Source organism: Mytilus californianus, unplaced genomic scaffold (genome assembly GCF_021869535.1).
Source record: "Mytilus californianus isolate M0D057914Y unplaced genomic scaffold, xbMytCali1.0.p SCAF_9, whole genome shotgun sequence".
Lineage (NCBI taxonomy): Eukaryota > Metazoa > Mollusca > Bivalvia > Mytilida > Mytilidae > Mytilus > Mytilus californianus.
The window spans coordinates 28,385,441-28,412,347 of NW_026262745.1; the positions used below are offsets into that span (position 1 = coordinate 28,385,441).

General features: G+C 33.2%; 1 protein-coding gene across 2 annotated transcripts; it reads right to left on the reverse strand.

Moving 5' to 3' along the window:
- Positions 1–2,215: 2,215 nt before the first annotated feature.
- On the reverse strand, positions 2,216–26,702 carry LOC127716246 (amidophosphoribosyltransferase-like). Of its 2 annotated transcripts, none has more exons than XM_052222374.1 (10): positions 26,623–26,702; positions 14,890–15,026; positions 13,137–13,407; positions 10,661–10,776; positions 9,670–9,914; positions 9,026–9,154; positions 8,523–8,650; positions 7,690–7,911; positions 6,615–6,735; positions 2,216–5,917 (listed from the first exon to the last, which is right to left on the reverse strand). In XM_052222374.1, the coding sequence occupies exons 2-10, from the start codon at positions 15,012–15,014 to the stop codon at positions 5,778–5,780; spliced, it is 1,497 nt and encodes a 498-aa protein (XP_052078334.1). In that variant the 5' UTR covers positions 15,015–15,026; positions 26,623–26,702; the 3' UTR covers positions 2,216–5,777. The 2 variants fall into 2 exon arrangements, with proteins under 2 accessions (XP_052078334.1, XP_052078333.1); XM_052222373.1 differs by having other exon boundaries at positions 14,890–15,032.
- Between the last annotated feature and the right edge of the window lie 205 nt (positions 26,703–26,907).

The following is a 26,907-nucleotide window of genomic DNA, read 5'->3' on the forward strand; positions in this document are numbered from 1 at the left end:
ATTTCTTCCAAAGTTTAATTTTATACCTTAACTTAGTCTGAGTTGTCATTATAGATGGTCCGAGTTGTCTTTTTTTGAGACGGTCCGAGTTGTCCCAGAGCGGACTTGTCTTGCACGCAACTAAAATGCCCCAAGTTTGAACACCATATTAAATTTCATGACCACCATACCATACTAACCAAATGAAATGTGAACTACTTTTCGTAACTTTACCTTAAAGAATCCTGGTCCTGGTAGATTTTGAAGTTGTCGTCAGCAAAAGATTAAAACACCGTTCTATTGCGGGCTTCCGTTGTCGTTGATTTCTATATTTTGTGCAATGTCAATTTCATCATGGAACACTTTCTCCACAATCAGGGGTTCATTAGGGGATAAAAATAACTTTGATATTTATGTTATTATTATATAATAGTTACGATTTAAAAAGCTATCAATGTATTAATTTAAGTTGCAGTATAAAAACAATATTAGGTCAAAGATATAAACTTTTTTGTATTCGGCACAAAACTGGGGAAGTGCTCAGTAAAACCTCGCCCCCCCCCCCCCCCATTTCTCAGCCTCATACAAACATTTTATATTTTTCTGACATTGACCTAATGTTGTATGTGTAGAAGAACTTAAACTCAGCTTAACTTAAAGATGACAAAAAGTTTAAGTACTGAAAAATGACTGAAATTTTCAGTACTGAAAAATGACTAAAATATTCAGTACTGTGAAATGACTGAAATTTACAGTACTGTAAAATGACTGAAATTTTCAGTACAGAAAAATGACTAAAATTTTCAGTAATGAAAAATGAATGAAATTTTCAGTACTGAAAAGTGACTGAACTTTTCAGTACTGAAAAATGACCGAAATTTTCAGTACTGAAAACAATTTTTTCTCAACATTACTAAAAATGATATATAAATAAATGTACTGATTAGTGATGTTTCCTAAAAGTACTTTTTATATAGCGGCATTTAATGTACTGATTAGCGATGTTTCCTAAAAGTACTGTAAATATAGCGGCATTTAATGTACTGATTATTTATGTTTCCTGAAAGTACTGTTTATATAACGGCATTTAATGTACTGAATAGTTATGATTCCTAAAAGTACTATTTATATAGCGGCATTTAATGTACATGTAAACGTTAGGCAAATTGTTGGTAGTGTATCCTGTTACTGTAACCATAGCAACCATAGTAACAGGATAGACATAACAGGATAGACAAATTTCTTCATTTTTGAATGCTGTTGTGAAATGACTACTCCCTTTGGTGAAGTGATGATGGTTTTCTGTTGTGAATTTGATTTCCAACACGATATTGCACTTTTTACAAGTATACTGTTGGTGTAATTAATCAAAATTGTTGGTAACAGCATAGACATGAAAAAAAGTACCCTCTGTTTTTTTTCACTAAATGTCTTAAAATTTCTTTTCTCTACACTGTCGTACAAGAAATGTGGTGTTTTAAATGTAAAGGTAACTTTGAACTTTTGAAATCAACATTGACTGATTCAATATTCATAGAGAGAACAATATCACGGCTGATTTAAGTAGCGGTAACAGGATGGACATGAACCTCCCGTACGCTGATTGAATTTAGTTTGTAGATAATATGTTACATATAATGATTAAGAAGCTACGATTTTTCGTTAGAGTAATTATTAACGTTCTTAAAAAGTCCCTTTTGCAGATATCAAGGCGATCAGAAAATCGGGAAAAAATCATTTGCAATGTGTTTTTCTGACACTGTACGCATACAAATACCCCCAAAATCGGACTTAAATGCATTTTAATCTTATCAAAATAGATGTAAATCGTGTTTATTATCGATGTTCTGAATCATAAATCCGACAAGCTTTCATTTAAACCATTACAACTGAAATTTCCATTAGAAATACAAATTTTAGTATGGGTGTACTGAAAATTCGACATTTTTTGAAAATGACCCATATATTATTTGTTTTCTGTTTTTTTATTGTACATAAATTAGGCCTTTTAGTTTTCTCGTTTGAATTATTTAACATTAGTAATGTCAAGGCCTTTTATAGCTTGCTATGCAGTATGGATTTGGCTCATTGTTGAAGGCTATACATCTATAAGGTAACCTAGAGTTGCTAAATTTTACATTTGGTCTCTGGTGGAAAGTTATCTCATTGGCAGTTATAACACATATTTATATTTTCATTGAAGTGTTTCGTGACAATATAAAATAACAAAAATATGTCTCATCAAATTTATTTGGTATAAAAAATAAACAAAATTGTAAAATAGTAAAAATTTGTAAACATAAATTTGGTTAAAACTTAAAATATGGCTGTTCCCATTATCAATTCATGGTAACTAGTAGATTTATATATTCCAATTAAGGTCGAAATGATTTATTCTTACACAATCTCTCTATCTACACACATCTGTCAACATTACCACAATTTTTGAATATCATGCGTTCAGTGATTTCAAAATGGCACATTTTCAACAGCTAAAATATAAATGATTTATTGTGAACAATTGTTTTTCATACATGTATTAAATGGATTTAACATGGTTATAAGCATCTATTCCAAACACAGTTGATGTTACATTATTTAAAGATGATATCCTGAATTTTCAAATGAAGTTCAAATGGTAAATTCTTTCATGTCGAGATTATATGAGACCAAATCCCCTGTCAGGGCAACCAATCAAATTGCATAAATAACTGGGATATTTCACTACAGTATTATATAATGTACTATGCAAAGTGAGTAATCAAGATATCCAGTCAACAATTGCACATATATACACACACTGATATCTGTCTTAACAAATGTCATAGATTGATTGATTGATTGTTGGTTGCTTAACGTCCAGTGGCAAATATTTCATGCATATTCAGGACGAGAACAAATTCACAATAAATACAATAGGTAGGTTCTGTAATAGATTAAGGGATTATGGTCGGAGAAATTTAGACTGCCACGGGAAATGAGGGTATATTGGATAGGGACAGAAATTTAGCCTGGCAACAGGTCACCTACGGACCCCTCAAAGAGTTGTTGCAAGGGTTCTTAACGTGCAAAGAGCGTGGCACTCTCTTTACACGAGGCATCGGATTTAACGTCCCCATTCTGACCCGACGTGGCTGCAAATTTGTACATCCCGCACAGCCAAACGGACGCCCCACTTTAGCACGGGTTTTACTGCCAGTCGGAGGAAGACCAATGGTGACCATACTTCTATTCCCCAGTCACCCTTGGGGGTAAATGTCATAGAAGTTGTAATGGGAACTTAATAGTTTTAAATTATCAAAAATGTATAAATGATATTTGTAAAATATAAAAAAATAAATGTGGATAGTGTCCACATGTGGACACAGATGATGCCCCTGCTTGCATATCATATAGTTATAAAGGGACATAACTGAAGAACGGTAAAAGTGACGCTACCCAAATTTGAACTTGATCTGAGTTTTGTGGTAATAAGCATTGTGTGTAAGTCTCATAACATTTGGTTGAGGCTAACTTAAATAGAGAACAGAAACTAAAAATTCAGCAATTTTTCTATTTGTAAACACGCATAACTCTAGAACAGTTGTGTATAAGTTTTATAACATTTGGTTGAGGCAAACTAAAGTTAGAGAACGGAAACAAAAAAATTGTACATTATCTTAGTTTTGAGGTAATGAATATTGTGTAAAGGTATCATAATGTTTGGTTGGGGCAAACTTAAGTTACAGAATGGAAACTAAAAATTTTGCAATCTTTCGATTTATAAAGGGGCATAACTCAATAATGGTTAAAGTGACACTACCCAAATTCAACTTGATCTGTGTTTTATCAGTGGAAGTCAAAATTAAACATTGCATTGTATAAAGCATTGATTGTAGTTGATTCAACTATAATCATGGACTATTTTAAAAATTACTTGATATTTAGAAGAAAATAAAATTTTGCAATTTTTCCATTTATAAAGGGTGTGCATTGTGTAGAAGTTTCATAACATTTGGTAGAGGTAAACTCAAGTTAGAGAACGGAAACCAATTTTGGGACGTACGTATGTTCGTACATTCATACAGACGGACAAGGGTAAAACTTAATGCCCCCACCGCTACGGCGGGGGCATAAAAATAGCAAATTGAGATTCAGCTAATATATCATGACATATTAAATTGAGATCTAGTAAATATAATGCATTAAATTGACACCCAGTAAACATTATGCATTAAAATTGAGATCACGCAAATATAACTAAACTAAAATGAGATTCTACAGATATGATGACATAATTAATTGAGATTCAACTGATATGATGACATAATTCACTGAGATTCAACAGATATGATGACATAATTCATTGAGATTCTGCAAATACAATGATGGTTTAATTGAGATTAAAAAACATAATATTCCTAACAGATTCACTGAATAATGAATATCAAATGGAAAATGGCCTTATATTTATAAATCTTTTTTCAAAACAAATTTGATTTCAATTAGATGAAAATGAAAATGGAAATGTTATTCCTTCTGAAAATAAAAAGATGATTTAATTGTGATTCAAAAAAACATAATAATCCAAACAGATTCACGGAATAATGAGTATTAAATTGAAAATTTAGAAAATCATCTAATGTTTCTTATTTTCATGTGTTATCTGTCAATTGTGAATAAAAAAAATGCCTCTACATTTGGAAAATAACTTATTTTCAGTCACAATGTATATCATGTTAAGGCAAAATGTATAAAGTTATTTTTGTGCAAATGTAAAATACTAATCAAATTCTGTGTAAAATGGAAAAGATCACAAAATTTGATATTTTCTTGCAAAATAAAGATCTTCTTATTCTCTCCACATCTGAAAACTCTAGGGATGTGAACATATATTGTTATTTTCTGAAATTACTGTTCCATGTTTAAAACATCCAACCATTTTTTGAGACAAAGAGTCATTACTTCCTTTTGTCTTTTGTTGGAAAATTTGGTATCACACAAATAATGATACTTACATACATATATATAAATGTTCAAACCATATCTAATTTCTGCACCCATCAACCATCTTTTCTCATTTTCAAAAACACAAATACAAAATAAAATAATCTGAAATATGTATAAAGCACTTAATGATGTAACTATAAACAACTCTCAATTACTATGATACATTATTTACAAACTTACATTACAATTAATTTGTGGCACAAAAAAATCATTACAAAATACACAACACCTAGAAAAGTTTTTGAAAGGGTTAGGAAAGAGGCATTCATTCTAAAGGTCCATCAAATATTGCTGACTGAAAAAATATTGTTTGTTTACATTTGTCATTTTACCAAAATCAATAAGATCCTGGAACATAATATAGTTTTTCATGCAGCACTTATTATAAACAAGGTAAAATACAAAACAAAGCAAAACGTAAATCATGGATGTGATGTATGATGTAGAGAAGCCACCCTTATACATATGTTGAAAATATCAAACTTTCTTTCACAAAACTTCACAACTTTTAATGAGCAACTTCAAATCATTTCTATGAATTGCAAAGGAAAAACTACAGTCATCTTTTCATTTGTAAATACTTTTAATTCTCTCTCTGTACAGCTTTAGACCTACAGCAGGAATTGAAACATTGTTTATATCTAAATAATAATATTTTTCGTCTTTTGAGATAGAAAAATTGTAAAACTATCCTTAATTATTATAATTTTTCCTTGAAAATTTCCCCATAAAATACATATTGGCAGGAACCCTCATAATTTAAGCATAACCAACAACATACATTAATTGCAATGCTTGATGCATTACATCTACCAGTCATTACACTTGACCGGGTATTCCCCTGTTAAACATGCTACACAATGCCCCGTTGAACCATCAGGATTCTTTATCCCTTCTCTCACTGCTTTCTTCAATCCATCCACTGATAAATATTGTAAACTGTCAGCACCTGTAATAAAGAAAATATCTAACATAATGATATAAGGACCATCAAATGTGTATCCAAAGGAAGATCACTTCTAAAATAATATGGTAAGATCATATATAATTAGCTGAGGATGAGACAAACTTTCATTGAACCACAGGATCTAGGTTGGTATTGTGCCTGGTTGATGTGTCAACATACATTTGTTTTGCCTAACGGAAGTTCCATAGGAAACTTTGTTATAAATAGCCATAATATCTGTTCCTGTTGGTACAAATATTCCATATCATTTATTCCGTCAATAATAATAATAATATTCAAAAACATTTTTTTTTCCATTTGGAACTTATATTATGAAGGAACTTCCATTTCATGACAGATGTTTATCAAAGATCATAATTTCAATTTATTGTCTGTTAAAATGGAGTTTAACTTTTTCCAAATGTGGGTTCCAACTTTTCCTTTGTGCAAAAATAATATTATATATTTGATTAAGGTGCGAGATTCTGTTCATAGGTATTTAGCCCTGACCATACCAACCAAATTGCTTTCAATGGAGTAGTAAAAATGTAGGTTGGCAGTGTTGAACTGAATGAACACTGGTCTCTTTATTAAAAATAGCATTTATATTAAAAAAAAAAAATTTACTTTAATAAATACATCTTTCAGGTGAAAAAGAAAAATGTGATTTTTCCTATGAGAAACTTCAAGCTCTACCTACCAAAATGTGCTGGCATATCTTCCAGAGGAACTACATTAGCTATGAGTTCTTGAAATGTTGGGATATTTATGCCCATGTAACATGGATACTTGATTGGTGGTGATGCAATTCTTATATGAATCTGAAAATAAAGGAATCATTTAATAATAATACATTTATTTCTGAGTATGAGATTGAAAAAACTGAATAATGAAGTGAACTGTAACGTCAAATTACAACATATTACATGTATATTTCTTAAGCCATACAAGTAAAAACAAATCTATAAAAAAATTGACAACACAAAGAAACCAAACATTTTTTTCATATGCTGTCAAATTTCTAATTCAGATAACACAATCCTGCTTTATTTACTGTAAATTCAGAAATTATTGTGAGGTTTTTATTAATGAGAATAATGCAACTGGGTGAATATCCCAATAATAAGAACTCTCATTCTGATATCTGATACATATATCTGTATGCAGATTTTCTTGAAATCGCAATAATTAATCCCGCAAGTTTTGTCCATTCTTCAAAAATCCTACAATATTGTGGATTTATTATCAATCGTTGGGTACCAATTTTTGTGGATTTCAAAGGTATAGATCAACCAAAAATCTAAATATTCAATTAAGTATTTATGTTTGATAAGCTTATATGTAAACTTTTGTAAAAAAAAACCTTGAAATCAAGTATTTACCAAAATACAAGTTTTCTTCAAGCCACAAAAATCGGTACACATGAAAAAGAAATGAATCCACAGAAAGTCATTATTAATCTATAAAATACACAAATATCATGACAATAATCTGGAAGAATAGCTAAAAGCTGTAATTTCTCCCCCCATAGCCATTATTCATATAAATATATAAGTTTACTCATCCTAGATCTATATTACTCATTTTACCATTACATACCAAATATTAGCTCAAATATCTGCAAAGAGGAAATACAACATAGAATAGGAGATTTTCATACAAAATTTCCATGTCAAAGGGTCATAACTTGGTCAGTTTGTTAAATATAAAGAATTTCAAGATACAATCTCAATCTACACACAGATATTTTAACATATTAGATTCCCTAAATTCACCTCTGCAGCTCCTTCGGCTCGGAGAAGTTTGACGATTGGTACCATGGTGACACCTCTAACAATGGAATCATCTATTAGTACAACTCTTTTTCCACGGAAATTTTCCGTCAGTACACCAAACTTTTTAGCCACACCTAGCTTCCTCTGTCTCATATTTGGTTGTATGAAAGTTCTTCCTATGTATCTGTTTTTGCAGAAAACTTCACCATATGGTATCCCAAGCTGAAGATAAATATAAGAAAATTGTAGCTCTAAACCCTGAATTCTGGGATTCAAAATAGATTCAGCAAAAATATGTGATCTAAATATTACCGCTATATGTATAATTTTATATTAATCTTTAATTCCTACCAGATTTTATGCATAAAGCATCTTTAGTAGACTAATATATCAATGTAAGTATAAATGAATATAAATATAAGGAGAAGTGGTATGATTGCCAATGAGATAAATATCCACCTCAGACTATAGAACAAGGATGTAAACAACTATAAGTACAGCCTTCAACAATGATCAAAACCCACACTGTGTAGCAATCATTAAAAGGCTCCAGCATGACAAAATGTCAAACAATTCAGAAGAGAAAACCATTGCCCTGAATCCTTCCTCAGAAAGGTGTAATTTATAAGACATGATCTTGTGTTTAGAGTATCTGAACAATTAAGTTATGATTATTTTTTGTAAGGGATTTAATATGTTCAATCACATGTTTTCATTAGGAACTTTTTTCCATATGATCTTACTTCCCCTCTGCTTTTTATTTTCTTGCATATTTTTCATTCATCATATAATTTTTTTTTTTTTTATGAATGATTAGTTGTAAAAAATCTAACCTTTTCTGCATAAGCCAGTGCAGCCGGTGTAGCGGATTCTGGTACCGTACTAACAATATCAACATTGACGGGAGCCTCTTCTGCCAGCTGTCTTCCACATCTCTGTCTCACAGTATATACCATCTGACCTGTAGGTGTATTATGTTTTGAACATTAAAGATATATTCATACATAACTTTTATTCAATTCAATAAACATAACACACTTGCATGAAGAGGGTAAACTTAAATTCAAGTAAATAATTGCTAAATAAACTTGAAAATTTTAGAAATTATGATAGTAATTTCTGATTTTTATTTCTTCTCATGTTTGAAGTTCAGTTTGATGCCCATAATTAAACTTTTTCCTTGATATTTCCTAATGCTTGAATATCTGACACAAGCAAATAGACCTATCCATATTTCCACATAATTCTAATGTATTAAACTTTTTCTATTGTGAAAGAATTCATTTCTACTGAGTATGGTGTGAATTTAAACTTCAGCAGCTAACATCAAACAAACCTTCAAATGTACTGTCTGTTCTAGCAAAGTAAACATACTCAAATATACAGAATGCAGGTGGAGCTTTGTTTGGTCTGGGAGCTATATACACTGACTTAACACCATCTTTACTTAATTCTATCACTTCTCCTGCAATACAAAAGTTCATTTGTTTAATCAAGAAGTATTATATATTTTGGTGCTCACTTAAGATACCTACGCTCAAGATATGTTTTTGGAAAACTGTTAGTAGACGAGCGAAAGAAATGAAAACATCTCACCTTGTATAGCATAACAAGATGAAGCTTGGAGCCATACATGGGCTATGATTTTATGTTAATGAGAAAAATGCAACAGAAATGTGTTACAGACAGACAGAAGTAAACCATTAAAACACTCCCCACCATCTTTTCTGGTATAATTATTAAAATTGTACAGTGTTCCATATTAACCCTGATTCTGGCCTGTGATTGCTGCCATCAGTGTGAAGTGACATGTTGGCTGCCAAAAACTAAGTCCATGTATCAGTAAAAAAAAAAGTAAAATTTAAAAAATTGTGCTTCAATTTTATGCTATGCTCACTCGACAAAAAGCTTCATATTGTGACTTGCAGCTGATATTTAACAGTATATCAAAATGCAGAAAACCTAAAATTCAGTACTTACCAGGTAAAACTTCTCTGTAATATCTAGCACCCATACTGTTGAAATTACATGATTCTGATGACACCACCCATCCATCAATATCATCATCTGCCAACACTTTCTTTCCTGAGAATGCTGCCGCAGGATACAGTCTACCAACACACAGTGGACGGTTTCCAAATGGATCTCTCAGAGCATAGATCTTATCATGATGCATGATGACTAAAGAGTATGATGTCAGTGTTTCTGCCATGATTCTTTTTATTCTATAAATTAATATATTTTTTTTTTCAAATATATTCAGGACTTTTGAAGGTTATAGAAAAAATTTTCCCAAATGAAAAGAAGAACTAAGGTAAGATTCTTAATCATCTGACACAAAAAGAATCAGATTTTTTCTATCCCAGTTGTGAATTTAGTAGGACTAGTTCTGTGAATCACTGCAATTATTCTGAAAACAGTTGGGCTTACTACTATCAGATTACAATTAGTGTTTGAACCTAAGAAGTCTAGTGATCATATATAAAGATTTTCTTTTAGAGAAAATGTGAAAACATCGTGAATTTCACTGGAAAAAATTAACAATCTTCTGCATTTTTATATCAGACTCAAAAAATAGATAAATATACAATCCCTAAATAAAATAAAATTCCTTAATGAACAGCTGATATCAACTTAAAGACAAAAGAAAGAGTTATTTATAACTGAATTTTCAATCAGATAAAAACTGTAATACAATCTAAAATTTCAGTTTCAAACTTTGAAGGAATTAGTCTATCAATATAAGGGCAGATAATTCACAATTTTAGGTGACAAAAAGATGGTGTTGGGTTAACTCCAATGTAATCACAATTATGTATGTTTTGCAGAATTTTTAATTTGTATTGCCCCATGTGGATAACTGACAAATAGGACCCTGTATAAAAAACTATTTTTTTCTGCTATAATATCAACCAGACAGTATGCAACTACTGAAACTCTTGAATCCTCTGTGAAATTTAAGGCCACTTACCTGCCAACCCAGTTAACAAGACCCTGTGGTTCTCCACACTCAGGTAAATGTGTCAATAACTGTGTGATTAGCTCACTGTCAGATCCTGTTGATAAACCAACACCATGTCGCAACAACTGAAAAGAAGTCAAACTTACATTATTTTTATGACCATTGGTTTAATCAACCATCTAATATTATTTTTATGACCATTGGTTTAATCATGGAAGTAATATTGAAAGGAATAACAACGTCGTCACTTCAAAGGTTTCATCTGCGTTACCGCCCATCTTTCGATAACTCGTTAATTGGTTTAATATATGGCATGGTAATTGACTCTCGGCATGTGATAGATCAAATCACTGACACTTTTCGGTCATTTTCGTGTTCCCGGAAAATTACGAATAGACCAGTTGTTGTCGTATGTACGTACGAAGTAACCCGAATAGTTCACTCGTTACATTCTGCTGCTGTACGCTACCGAATAGAGTCAGTCATTCAATGTTGATTTTAGTCTATTTTTCCTATTTATGTCTTTTTCGATCTTAATAATTTAGGCCGACAGTTATCACATATTGAATTTAAGAAAAAAGGGTGGATCATTTTCAATTTTAATACTTAAAACCAGTTAATTAAGAAGCCATTTCTGAAAGTTAAGAAGATGATTGTACAAAAAAATATGTGTCGACCCCCTTTTATTAAATACGAATAATCCAAGTCTTCCGTGTATACCAGGCAAATCAAATATTCACAATTTTAAACGTTTCTATTCTTTAATTTGTACATAAACAAATTCATATAAAATAAATTTGCGGTTAGACAGATAGCGTCAAGCTCGTTTTGTATGGTTGATTTTCTTTTTGCTGTAACGTGCTACATTAATATTAGTATTCAATTGTAAACACTTTTTTAAAATAGATATAAATTTAACATGTTTACGAACTTATGATCCCGATTTTAATTGTCCAGTTTTAATAACGTAATCAATTACTTGAAAGTAAATATTTTTATAAATCTCGATAAACTTGGCACATTTCAACAGTAAAATATTCTATGTCTACATCTGTCTACATTATTTTGTTCAACATCATGTGAAACCTGATCGATTCATCGGTATTTAACTGTTTTACTCGGGATCCGCTTTTAACCGGAAAATACTTTTAGAACAGTTTAAAACAAACGGTAAAGAGCAAAAATATGCTAAATTAAATACAATTTTCCATGCTAAACTGTTGTAGGTTGAACAATTCTCGTCCGTTTTTCAAGTTTTTTACATCATAAGACATCTTTCTGAAGGTAGAGGTTTTATATGATACAGCGCCACCTTCTTGTTAATAAACCTCGGATTTCACACAGGTGCTTTATAATTACCGGACTCGATAAAATCACGTGACTGATAAGAAATTCCAGATGCCATTTTACAACCGCGGTATCACAGATAGTAACCAAAGGGGTATTGCCGCTGAGACTATAATTGGATAAAATCATATGACTTTAGTACAGAGCTCTGCAGGCTGCTAATACATGCTAATTAGTCGTTGTTATTCCTTTTAAATATTACTTCCATGGTTTAATCAACCATCTAATATTATTTTTATGCTTTTACCATTACATTTTACATTTTACCATTTACTTCAAATAATTTTTTGATTTTTTTTGTGTGTTTTAACGCCACTTTTAAGCACCCCTTTTGGGCTATTTCGTGGCGGCCAGTTTTTATTGGTGGAGGAAGCCGGAGTGCCCCGAGAAAACCACAGAGTCAATTAAGATTGGAGTCAAGTGCACCTGCACGAGCGGTGTTCGAACTCACAACCTCAGTGTTGACTGGCTAGTGATTGCAGAAGTAACTACTTAGACCACTCGGCCACCGAGGCCCCTACTTCAAATAAAATCGCTGTGAAAGGGTTAAATACATAACTTTTTGCAGGAAAATCAGGATCTGCTTACCCTTCCTAGGCACCAGAACCAGAGATTACCCATGTTCTTGATGGGGTTAGTGTTGCTCAGTCTTTAGTTTTCTGTGTTGTGTTTTGTAGACTAATGATTGTCTTTTACCTGCCTTTTTTTTCTGCCAAAGTGTTGTCTGATTCTTTATTATCACTTTGGTACATTCTGTATCTTTATATTGTATCATGCCTCACACCTTTAAGGAAATGTTATTTAAATATATCTGCACAATTTTTTCAACAATAAAAATTGACGAACTTTTGATAAAAATTTGCTGAAGAATCTCTTTGAGAAATTCTTTACTTCCATATCCATTGGTGTCAGCATAAGCTATTATAATGTCCCCACACACTGCCTGATCGGCTTAACCTCATATGAAAATTTTTGGTCGCATTTTATAGTAAATATTCAACATTCTTTTTTCAATGTTGACTTTGAAATAAATTTATTTTTTGTTCTCTGATCTTTTATTTTATTTACTTTCTCTTTCCAACATTGCTATAAGGATCTTGATTAATATAATGATCTCAAATTATACAACTACATATACCTTTTTCTTCAATGACTTAGCATTCACCAGTTCCCCATTATGAGCCACAGCTATCAGACCATGCTCTGTTTCTACAACAAATGGCTGTATATTCTGCATCTCAGACTCTCCTTGTGTGGAGTACCTGGTATGTCCAATTCCTATATTGCCTTTCAGCTTTGCAATGTCTTCTTCTGTATAGATATGTGTTACCAGTCCCATCCCTTTCTTTGTTTTAAACTTGGAATCTTCAGCACCCAAACTAGTTACAATACCAGCACTCTCTTGTCCTCTGCATTAAATGTATTTATGTTTTTATTAGTTCTTTTTAATTCCTAATCAATTCACATAAAAATAAAAGGAGAATGTGTCTGAGGACACAAATGTGTGTTGTAGTAATTAGCATTGTGTATGAGATTCATAAAATTGGATGTGAAAAACTTAAGTGAGAGTGCAGAAACTGAAGAGTTTGCAATTTTCAAAGTTAAAAAGGGCATAACTCTAGAACGGTAAATGACTCTCTGTCCAAATTCAAACTCTCGTCTTCTTCTTGTGGTTCGTAGCATTGTGTATGAGTTTCACAAAATTTGCATGAGGTAAATTAAAAAAAGAGTGCAGAAACTGGAAATTTTGCAATTTTCCAAGTTAAAAAGGGGCATAACTCTAGAACGGTTAGTGAATGGCTGCCCAAATTTAAAATAACTATCTGCAAGTTTTGGTTCTTAGCATTGTATGCGAGTTTCATAAAATTTGGATGAGGAAAATTTAAGTTGGAGAGCGGACACTAAAAAACTTGCAATTTCCCAAGTTATAAAGGGGCATAACTCTAGAATGGTTAGTGACGCGCTGCCAAAATTCGAACTCTGTCTGCAAGTTTTGGCTCTTAGCATTGTGTATGAGTTTCATAAAATTTGGATGAGGAAAATTTAAGTTGGAGAGCAGAAACTAAAAAAATTCCAATTTCCCAAGTTATAAAGGGGCAAAACTCTTGAATGGTAAGCGACTCATTGCCCAAATTCTAACTATGTCTGCAAGTTTTGGTTATCATTGTGTATGAGTTTCATAAAATTTGCATGAGGCAAACTTAAGTTAGAGTGGGGAAATGAAAATGGGAAGGACGGAAAGACAGACAGACAGTCAAGGGTAACACTAAATGCCCCTTTCCTCTATGGCAGTGGCATAAAAAAATAGTTTATCTACATATGCTTACTTGGTCCATTTAAACAAGGGAGGTAAGCATTGACAGCAATTTTAAATAACTACTATTCGGGCTAAATTAAATTTTTTGCCTTACTATTAATACAAACTCAAAATTAAATTTTAACATAAAATTAAATGGATTTCTTTATTTAAAAAGAATTTTTTATGGGAACCATGTATCTTTATACTGATACAGTCCACAAATCAGTGTAACAATTTCATGTAGATTTCATAAAATAATATACTTTTAATTTAGAATTGATATTTCAAAAAAAGTTAAACAGAAACCTCCGTAAACAGGGATTCAAATAAGGTAATGTGTGTCTCAATGGTAGTTTATAAAATTAATTGTTCTACGAATAAAATGAGAGATTTTGATAAACAGGACAGCAACCCAATGACACAAAAAAGAAATTCAAAAGACAAAGCAAAGTTGGAAGGCAATCAAGGAGAGATTAACACTAATATTAATTGATCAGAAAAGTATTTTACTGTCCAGATGGACATTGCCCTACACACAAGCAGAGAATGCTTATTATGACCCCTGCACATTCCATAATTTTGTTAATTTTACCTGTGTTGTAAGCCAACTAAACCAAGATAAATAGTATGTGCTACATCTAACTGTGTTGGCCATGCACCTGTTGCTACACATCCAAACACACCACATGCCTCATGTAAATCTGTGTCAGCCATCATCTATAATTAATTCTTCAACTGAAATGTAAAATAAGTAAATATAAACAGCGCTGTAAGGTATCTGAAACTTCTCACTGCTTATAATCATAATGATATGAATAAAAGGGGATTTGGGGTAAACATCATAGCAACTCCCCAAGACAATAAAAGAATAGAGTTACAATGTCCCCTGCATTTCACATATTTTATCTGTCCAAAGGCAAAAACTAAAAAAAGGTTCTTTTTTGTTCTTCAAAATTTGTATGAATATCTCAGAGAAATGAAGGCTTGAGAGCAAATGCAATACAATTTCTGATATAATCAATATTTCCAAGAGGCATAAATTTAAAAAAAATATTTGATCAGCACTGACTTTCTACATTGTTCAAGACATTGCTGATATACATCTCTGATATAAATTTGATAAAATCTGGCAAAAACTGTACATGTGATATCGCTTATAAAGCAATTTTCCATACTAAATATTTCCAAGGGGGCATAACTCTTTGTAAAATAATTGATCAACACAGATTTGATATCAGTTTTATAATGAATTGCTTCACCGAGCGCAGAGGTCCAACCCTGAACAATTGGGGCAAAAATGAACACAATATTCGCGCTTGATACAGGTCTGAATTTGGATTGTAATTAAATATTTGACACATAATAGATTTCTGACACAGAATAACTGTAGTCAAAGAACTTCAAATTGGTTATATGATTTGAATTTATATTCAATTTTTTGCTTTTGTGCAATACACTATGCTGTTGCGAATTATACCCCTCCTCCCAAAAAAAAAATTAAAAAATTGTTTTTTAACCCCCCCCCCTTTTTTTTGAAATCTGAAATGAGAAAAAAATGTCCCCCCCCCCCCTAATTTTTTTTACCTCCCCCCCCCCCCCCCTTTTCCAAAAAAGAAAATTCTTTCCCTCAAGATATGGTCATTATCTCAATTCAAATTTCCAATGGAGTTTGCAACCATAATTACCCATTTAAATACATCATAAAAGTCTTAAAATAGACAATGACATACATAATCGTGTCTAAAATTAATATTCCATAATCAGCATCTTTAATAGTAACTTCTAAAAATAAATTGACAGCTAATCACCTCAAGACAATACAACATTTCTTTATACATAATTTAAACGCAGTGTAAGGGAGGTAATCCAAACACAAAACATTGTACTTAAAAGTAATTGTCCATTAACAAGGAAACCCTTGTTTTTCCCCCTTTTCTGCCCCTAATTCCTAAACGGTTAGAGCCATTACCCCCAAAGCCATTCCTAACCATCCCTTTGTGGTATGGAAACTAGTGGTATAATTTCAGAGAGATCCATACACCGTTCCACAAATTATTGTCTGGAAACTAGAAAAATGCTTATTTGGGCCCTTTTTGGCCCCTAATTCCTAAACTGTTAGGACTATAACCCCCAAAATCAATCCCAACCTTCCTTTTGTGGTTATAAACCTTGTGTTTAAATTTCATAGATTTCTTTTCACTTAAACTAAAGTAATAGTCCAGAAACCAAATGTCTTCTGACAACGACGACGTGATACCAATATACGACCGCAGCGGTCGTATAAAAATCAGGCAAGAATTGTACACATGAGAACATTAACAATGCAATTTCCCATATAATAAATATTTCTCTTTTAAAAATTGTTGATTGGCACTGATTTTCAAACTTGTCTGAGATAATGTTCATATAAACCTGTGATATATGTTTTGTAAAAATCTGGCAATAATTGTACATGTGAGAGTGGTAACAAGAATGGAGGGACAGATGCAAAAAACAGACGCCCGGTATTTCTATGTTCCCTGCAACACATTGCCAGGGGGACAAAAATAACCATTAGATAACAAGAGGGCCATATTCAGTCTTCAACAACAGACAGGTGTCCATACAATATGTCAAGTTCTTAATCATCCTGAGTCTATAAAAAATGTAAATAAATGTACCGGTAAAAGAAACAATCAAAGACCTGCCATTAACTTCAAGAGTTAAAGTAAATAAATTCTATACACTAAATATATACTATTGCTTATAGTATCAGAAAAAAGACCAAACCAGAAAAATGAAGATTGAACTGCAAGAGTGCTCACGCTGAAATGTCTGGCTTGCTTTTCTTATCATGATTGAATTGATTTTGAAAGTGTGTAATATGAAGGTTTTACCTTAAGTTTCAAACAAAATCAACATTATCAATGATCAATGCAAATGAGGTCAAGGTCAGATTTACCCTGCCAGACAGACATGTACACCCTTACAATCATATAAACACTAAATATAGTTAACCTAATTGCTTATGGTATCAGAGAAACAAGACCTAATTACGAAAATTGAACATTGACCAATTATCATGAAAATGAGGTCAAGGTCAGATGAAGCAGCAATCATTCCATACACCAAATATAATTGACCTATTGCTTACATTATCTGAAAAACAAACATAACCATGAAAGCTTTACATTGACTACTGAATCATGAAAATGAGGTCATGCTGATGGTCATATGAATTCTGCCAGACGGAAATTTACACATTACAATCATTCTTTACAACAAATATAGTTGAACTATTGCTTATAGTATCTGAAAAATAGACCAAAACAGAAAAAATTAAGATTGATCAATGAACCATGATAATAAGGCCAAGTTTAGATGAAACCTCTCATTCAAAAATCTACAAGTTACAATCATTCCATACACCAACATAGTTGACCTATTGCTTAAAGTACCTGAGATACTGACTTGACCACATAAACTTAACCTTGATCACTGATCCATGGAATGAAGTCGAGGTCAGGTGAACCCTGTCTGTTGGACATTTAAACATTGCAAAGAACTCATATACCAAATACAGTTATCCTTTTACTCATACATGTAATAAGTGAGAATTTCAATGACAAACAAAAACATAATTTTTTTCAAGCAGTCGCTAAACCATGAGAATGAAGTCAAGGACATGGACATACATGTATGCCAGATTGAAACTTCTTAACATAAGGCCTCTGCATACGAGGTATGAAGCATCTAGGTCTTCTACCTTCTGAAATATAAAGCTTTATAGTACGGTGACAAGTAAGGTACAAATGTAAATTTAAAAATTTAATGGACCGAAATACCTCACGGCTAATTTTGATCTTATTCTGAAGATAAATATAATACCCTTTGCTTTTGGAAGTTTTTAGTTTTACCGGAATCAGAGAAGAGCGGAAAAAAATCCGGATTTGCCGTGAATGAAAAAAAATCCGGAATTCAAAGCCGAAAATCGGAAAGGAGCCAAACGGAAAGCGGAATTCCGCTATATAGCGGAAAAAAATCAGGTCTGTGATTAAGGCATGTCGTAGAGTGCCAATTGGTGCAGATTTTAGAAAACTGTGGTCAAAGGTCAAAAGGGGGATTTTAAAAAATTGCAATTTTTGGACATTTTGGACAATTTCTCGGTAGTCCCTCATGATAACCGAGAAAAAAATTATACGGAATCATGCTCTGGGAGTGTTGCACAAATTCAGCTTGTCATATTTATGCCAGATTGACAGAGATTAGTGATGAATACCCCCGCATCCAACATGGAAGAAAATGATAAAAATTATCTTTATCTACAGAAATTATCGACAAAAAATATTTATATTTAATATTTAGTGGTGCAATAACATATGACAACATATAAAATTATTTTTGGGAAAGTTTTGTTAACATTCCATAAAGAACAAAGGAGAAATAGGCACAGTATAGTTAACACCCGGTCCATGATTCAATGAACAAGAGACTCTCAAGAGCCTGAATCGCTCACCTATATTTCAGAGGAGAAGATTTTTAAATGTTAGCAAACTTGATGAACAAATTGTGTAAAATTGTCTTTAAAGGGCAATAACTCCTTAAGGGGTCAATTGACAATTATGGTCATATTTACTTTTTTGTAGATCTTACTTTGCTGAACATTATTGCTGCTTACAGTTTATATATATCTATAATAATATTCAAAATAATAACAAAAAACTGCAAAATTTTGTTAAAACTACCAATTCGGTGGCAGCAACCCAACAATGGGTTGTTCGATTCGTCTGAAAATTTCTGAGCTGATAGATCTTGACCAATTGAACAATTTTACACCATGTCAGATTTGCTCTAAAAGCTTTAGTTTTTGAGATATATGCCAAAACTGCATTTGACCCCTATGTTCTATTTTTAACCATGGCGGCCATGTTTGTCGATGGATGAAAACTTCGGATACAATTTATAAACTAGATACCCTAAGGAACATTTAGTTAAAGTTTGAAGGTATTTGGCCCAGTAGTTTCAGATGAGAAGATTTTTGAAATAGTTTACGAAGACAGAGGACGACGACAGATGACGGATGCCAAGTGATGGCATAAGCTCACATGGGGCCCTTTGGGCCCCGGTGAGCTAAAAAATGATGAAATTCATTATTATTTTTTTAAACCCAAAAGAATTTTGGAACTTAAAAAATAGTCTTGATGCATAAATGTCAGTATGAACACAATAGTATATGCATGTTATTTTATGATAATAGGTCAATCAGTACGAGAGCAATATCATATTGAAAATGTGTGTCCCTCTTTTTATAAAACAACACAAACAATGGAATAAAGAGCATACTCTTGACCTAAAACGATTTTAAAGCACGATATATATCAAACAATTACGATTCACAGAGACTATGATAAAAATGAAGATATTTGTTTATATTTCTGTAACTCTTGACATCAATATGCACGTCCGTTTGAAGTGGTAATGGAAAACTAAGTCAAAAATGTATCGATTCGATGTCATGTTATACTTTCAAAATATTCGACAAAGTCTTCAGTTGGTTTACAAGCCCACCAACCACGTCAAGGTTGGAGACCACTGGCAATTTTTTTTTTTTTAATTCTAAATTTTAAATTTCATTTTTTTATTTTTTTTTATTTTTTGTTAAGAGAGAGAGAAAACCTTCCTCTACACATCAAGTAAAAAACCCATTTGCAGCAAACACATGAAATATTGGGCATTGAGATTAAAACTTAATCATCATCCTCATCGTTGCAATCTTCTAAAACAATCTGATAAGTAAGCTGGTTTCTACAATCGTCACTGCCTCAAATGCCCACAAATGCTTTTGCATGACAAGTTTTGTTCATAGCATGCACACGATTTGCTACAAATAATGTTTCCTAAACATGTGCAAACTAGAGGCTCTAAAGAGCCTGTGTCGCTCACCTTGGTCTATGTGCATATTAAACAAAGGACACAGATGGATTCATGACAAAATTGTCACAATTATTGTGTTTTGGTGATGGTGATGTGTTTGTAGATCTTACTTTACTGAACATTCTTGCTCCTTACTACTATCTCTATCTATAATGAACTTGGCCCGGTAATTACAGTGGAAAATACTTTGTAAAAATTTACAAAAATTTACAAAATTTATGAAAATTGTAAAAAATTGACTATAAAGGGCAATAACGCCTTAAGGGGTCAATTGACAATTTTGGTCATTGGTGCCTTATTTGTAGATCTAACTTTGCTGTACATTATTGCTGTTTACAGTTTATCTCTATCTATAATAATATTCAAGATAATAACCAAAAGCTGCAAAATTTTCTTAAAATTACCAATTCAGGGGCAGCAACCCAACAACGTGTTGCCTGATTGGTCTGAAAATTTCAGGGCAGATAGATCTTGACCTAATGAACAATTTTATTCTCATCAGATTTGCTCTAAATGCTTTGGTTTCAGAGATATGAGCCAAAAACTGCATTTTACCCTATGTACTATTTTTTAGCCATGTCAGCCATCTTGGTTCGCGAGCAGGGTCATCGGACACATTTTTTAAACTAGACACCCTAATGATGATTGTGGACAAGTTTGGTTAAATTTGTCTTAGTAGTTTCAGAGGAGAAGATTTTTGTAAAAAATTACAAAAATTTACGAAAAATGGTTAAAAATTGACTATAAAGGGCAATAACTCCTTAAGGGGTCAACTGACCATTTTGGTCATGTTGACTTATTTGTAGATCTTACTTTGCTGAACATTATTGCTGTTTACAGTTTATCTCTATCTATAATAATATTCAAGATAATAACCAAAAACGGCAAAATTTCCTTAAAATTACCAATTCAGGGGCAGCAACCCAACAACGGGTTGCCTGATTGGTCTGAAAATTTCAGGGCAGATAGATCTTGACCTAATGAACAATTTTATCCTCATCAGATTTGCTCTAAATGCTTTGGTTTCAGAGATATGAGCCAAAAACTGCATTTTACCCTATGTACTATTTTTTAGCCATGTCGGCCATCTTGGTTTGCGGGCGGGGTCATCGGACACATTTTTTAAACTAGATACTCTAATGATGATTGTGGACAAGTTTGGTTAAATTTGTCTTAGAAGTTTCAGAGGAGAAGATTTTTGTAAAAGATTACAAAAATTTACGAAAAATGGTTAAAAATTGACTATAAAGGGCAATAACTCCTTAAGGGGTCAACTGACCATTTTGGTCATGTTGACTTATTTGTAGATCTTACTTTGCTGAACATTATTGCTGTTTACAGTTTATCTCTATCTATAATAATATTCAAGATAATAACCAAAAACGGCAAAATTTCCTTAAAATTACCAATTCAGGGGCAGCAACCCAACAACGGGTTGTCCGATTCATCTGAAAATTTCAGGGCAGATAGATCTTGACCTGATAAACAATTTTACCCCATGTCAGATTTGCTCTAAATGCTTTGGTTTCAGAGATATATGCCAAAATCTACATTTTACCCCTATGTTCTATTTTTAGCCATGGCGGCCATCTTGGTTGGTTGGCCGGGTCACCGGACACATTTTTTAAACTAGATACCCCAATGATGATTGTGGCCAAGTTTGGTCAAATTTGGCCCAGTAGTTTCAGAGGAGAAGATTTTTGTAAAAGTTTACGGACGACGGACGCAGGACGACGGACGCAAAGTGATGAGAAAAGCTCACTTGACCTTTCAGGTCAGGTGAGCTAAAAAGGTACTGTAAAAAGTCAAAAGACATTGGCCCTTCAAAATATACTTGATTTATGGAGATATTCCCTATTGTCCATCCATACCCCAGAGGTGATCTGAGTGGTTTTTTGGCGATATGAGCATTCATCCAGACTAACACTTGTAGTGAAACTCTAAAAATGTGTTGTCTGAATGATGCCTCTGAAGGAGGTAGTCTCACTAAGGCAGCATCCTTAGATAGCGCTAACTTCACTCTCAGTTTATTAAGATCAGCATGTACTGATTGAGCCTTGCCTTTGGGGTCATATAGATCAGCGATAAATTGTCTTCCCACTGCGATGTTTCAATACCAGAACCAGCTAGATTTGTCAAACTTTGATATCTGAATTGGTGTTGTTTCAATGCCTTATATACTGTCTTTTTGCAAATTCCAAAGAAAGAAAACGTCGTGTCTCATCCCGTTAGAGCGCGAGGACATTTCCGAAAACACGGATGACCCACTTGTTTTGTTGATTCTAAAATTTATTTCCGATATTTTTGGGGAAATGATACATGTATAAACTACTCAAAATTGATTTGTCAGTGAATTGATTTATATTAAATTTGATACAATAGTAGGGGTGGTAGTACCTTTATCGGGACTCCGGGATCGGGTGTTTTTAAGCTCGGGATTTCAGAATTGATCCTTTCGGGATCTGGGAATTATTTTTTCGAATTTCAGGATGTCGGGATTTAAATTTTTTAAGTTGGGGACCTTGAGATTCCATGTTTTTAAGCCCGGGATTTCGGGATCAGGACCCCCCCTACCCCCCCTCCCCTTCCCCTAGTATATAATTTAGCAGAAATACAGAAGATCAAAGCCTTATGTGGGCGGATTTACCGGGCAGCATCGTATGTTTTAAGAAAGGTATTCTTCTTCTTCTTCTTTCGGTTTTCAGTAGTCCTTCAATATCTGAAGATTATATACTGTTTTGCGCTGCGTGGCCTATATATATATATTTACAAAAACACAAAAATAATTGAAAATGAATTTGGAGTGCGTAAGAATTTTAAATTGTGATTAAAACTATGTACATAGGCTAATAATGAGTTAAATGAATTTGTGGAGAACAGTTGGTGTAAGCTGTTCTCTGAAAGTGTCGACTGTGGTTACAGCGACTGTGTGGACTGGTAGTAAATTCCACTGAGTAATGGTGTACGGAAAAAATGAAAATTTATATGTATCTTTTTTAGTAGAAATGTGTCTGAAAGTGAAACTATGGTTTTTGCGGGTTCTACTGTCTGATGGTATGAGAATAGCAGATGGGATTGCTACTATTTGATGTACTATTCTGTAGAACATTATCAATCTTGTGCGTAGTCTTCTTTCTTGTAGCGTGGGCCAGTTCAGTGAGTTTATCATGTCTGTAGGACTACTGATGTTATGGTACCTGTTACAGACATATCTGGCAGCTCGTCTTTGGACCATCTCAATTTTAGAGGTTTGTTCAGCTGTGTGAGGGTCCCATACTGAACATGAATATTCAAGCTTAGGACGAACTAGTGCCAGATATGCCTGGGTTTTGATGTTCTGACATGATGTTTTTAAATTTCTTTTTAAGAAGCCCAAAGATTTGTTTCCATTAGCTATGATGTTGTCTGTATGTTTTGACCATTTTAAGTTTGCTTGAAGTGTAATGCCCAGATATTTAGCTGAAGAGACTAGTTCAAGTTTGTGATTGTGAAGGATATAGTCATGTTTAAACTGTTTTTTCTTTTGTGATACTGTGAGGACTGTGCATTTGTCTGGATGGAAAGCCATCAACCGTCTTGTTCCCACCTAGCAGCTGCATCTAAATCTAACTGGAGTTCATCACAGTTACTTTGAGATTTGATGGTTTTGTAGATGATACTGTCATCGGCAAACAGTCTGAGCTTACTGGATTGTAAGTATTCTGGTAGGTCGTTGATGTATACCAAGAATAATACTGGGCCCAGAACTGTGCCTTGAGGGACACCTGAGGTGACTGGAGCCAGGTCAGATGACTCTCCATCCAGGACAACTGTTTGTGTTCTGTCATTTAAGAAGGCAGAGACCCAGTTTAGTGTTTCATTTTGAATACCATAGTAGTTCAGTTTATAGAGAAGTCTTTTATGAGGGACTTTGTCAAATGCTTTGGCAAAGTCCATTATAATTAAGTCTGTTTGTGTGTTGTTGTTGTTATTTGCTGCAAGCTCTTGGATGAATGAAATGAGTTGGGTTTCACATGATCGTGACTGACGGAAGCCATGCTGGAGGTCATACAGTATATTGTTCTTTTCAAGGTGGTTGATGATTTGTTTGGTGATGATATGCTCCATAAGTTTACAGGAAATACATGTCAATGATATTGGGCGGTAATTTTCTGGCTTGTATTTTTCCCCTTTTTTAAATACTGGTGCCACATTGGCATGTTTCCAGTCTGTTGGTGTTATGCCAGTTTCAAGTGATGTTTTGAATTTTGTAAGAATTGGAGCTGTTTGATCTTTGAGTTCTTTTAATATTCTGCCACTGATGTTATCTGGGCCAGTTGCCTTATGTGGGTTTATGTTGAGTAGAAGTTTCTTGACACCTGGTAGTGATATTTCTAGTGGTGTTATTGTGGGGTGTGAGCTTGGACCTTTGTCTGGAATGCTGTTATTTGATTCGGTTGTAAACACTGATTGGAACTGTGTGTTGAGGATGTCTGCCTTTTGCTTTGTGTCTGCTATTAACTGTCCTTCTTTTTTCAGAGGAGCTACACCGGTGTTATCTGTGCACAGTGATTTTATAAAGGAGAACAGTTTTTTAGGTTTTGACTGATTGTTACATGGTTGGTCCGGTTCATTTATGGGTAGATCCAATATCATTTTTTCAATATAACCCCAATATGCTTCCCTCTGTTCTTTTTGTACTTGTTTTTTCAGATGTTTGTACTTGTCTGCATACTTGATGTTTTGTTTCATTTTATAATATAATTTATTTTTTCTACTTATCATTTTCCTGAGGTTGTTATGAATCCAAGGTAGTCTGTTTTTGTATGTTAAGAACTTGTGTGGGATGTTGTTTTCCACTGATTGTGTAAGATTTGTTTTAAATGTGTTCCACATATCATTTACATTTGTTTTGTCCTCTAGGTTTTGTAGATCATTGTATGTTTTTTCTAGATCTGACTTGATGTTACTCCAGTTGGCTTTGTTATATTTTAATATTTTTTTAGGCTTTTCTCTCACCCTGCGTAACCAGATATCAGATTCTACATAGACAATGTCGTGGTCACTAAGGCCTATTGGTGGTAGTGTACTGACTTTGTTAATGTTAGATGGATTATTGACGAGTACTAAGTCTAAGATTCTTTCTTTTCGTGTTGTATGTTAACTATTTGGTGTAAATTATGATCATATAGTAGTTCTAAAAGTGAATTATGCTGTTCTTGATCTGGTTTCCCTGGTATTACCTCAGGGACAGACCAGTCAATGTGGCCTAGATTGAAATCGCCACCTACTAATATGTTACTGTTTGAAGTTTGATTTATTCTACTTAATGATAAGTCTAATTGTTTTATGAAGTTCCCATCATCTGAAGGTGGTCTATAATAACTTCCAACAAGAAGGTTTTTTGCACCCGATATGTTTATTTGTGCCCAAATGATTTCACAGTCAGTTTTTAGTTCTTGGATTTCTGTGCTGATAAATTCTTTGGTGACTGCAAGTAATACCCCTCCATAGCTTTGGTTGTTTTTACTTGGTGGTCTATCAGTTCTATAGATGTTATAAAGATCTGTTGGGAAGTATTCGAAGGAGGATGAGTTTTTGTCAAGCCAAGTTTCAGTACCAAGGATGATATCTGGTTTTGCAGAGTCTATCAATTGTAGAAGTTCTGGTTTTTTATTTCGAATGGACTGGAAATTAATGTTAAGAACTCTAATAGGTTTTCTGTTTTTATTTGTAGTACGCTGTTTCTTTTTATTTTTACATTGTTTAGGTATCGGTGAGGATGTGGCTTTTGGAGCACCTGGGCTCCCCAATACTGAGTTATCATTCAATGTGTCATATAGATTTGATGTTTCAATTGTCGAGTGGTTAAACAGACTAGTTGAGAAGTTGGGCATACCACATTGTATGCATTCCCAGCTGATGTTACTGGCATTCATACAGCCATAGTGTATTCCAGAAGGGGATCCAGGATTTTGAAAAAGGGGGTCCACCAACAAGGCATTACCCCTGGCCCCTCCCCCTCCTTAACCCACCTCGGATTTTGATAAGCGTTTCATGTGGCACTTTTTGGAAAGAGTTTCATATGATCTCATATATATGGCACTCCTCCTCTAAGCGATAAAAAATTTTAATTCATGTTTATGCAAGTTTAAATCATGGAAATTTGATTTTTTCAGGAATAAATAGGACCTGGGACTAAATACAATGAAGATGGATTAGTAGACAAATGTTAAAAATATGAAAAGAACTTTATAATATTCAAGACGTAATATTATGACTTTATATGATATACGTTCACTTGATTTTTGGGTATCCCGATACGATTAATTGGAACAAGTGGAACTTCTCAAATTGAAGAGCAGTGTCGGTATCTTTGTCGATTACAGCCAAATATTTGGTATTCATTTTCATTTAATGATTTATTACTTACTGATATGAGAAAAGTCTTATGTAGTTAGCCTAACAGGTTTTCATATCATTCATCTTCAAATGTTGTTGAAAACAATGACTAGTGAACTTTGACCTCGATCGCACATTTAACTCACTCCGCAAAGAAAGAAAAGATAATTGTGAAATCAGTTTTAACGTAGAATTTTGCTATAAAATCTTTGTAGTATTTTTGTAATAAACTAAGCAAACACAAATCCTTTTTATTATTAGACATTCATTTAGACTCATTTATTAGACAGAAGAACTATTTGGTCTAATGTGGTTA

What these genes read in the sequence shown, in the direction of transcription:
- LOC127716246 (XM_052222374.1), bottom strand. Translation starts at nt 15,014, where the DNA reads ATGATGGCTGACACAGATTTACATGAGGCATGTGGTGTGTTTGGATGT. An exon ending in TTAGTTGGCTTACAACACAG is followed by an intron (nt 13,408 to 14,889) that starts GTAAAATTAACA and finishes CATTTAATGCAG; the next exon opens with AGGACAAGAGAGTGCTGGTA. An exon ending in AGATATGCCAGCACATTTTG is followed by an intron (nt 5,918 to 6,614) that starts GTAGGTAGAGCT and finishes TCTTTATTACAG; the next exon opens with GTGCTGACAGTTTACAATAT.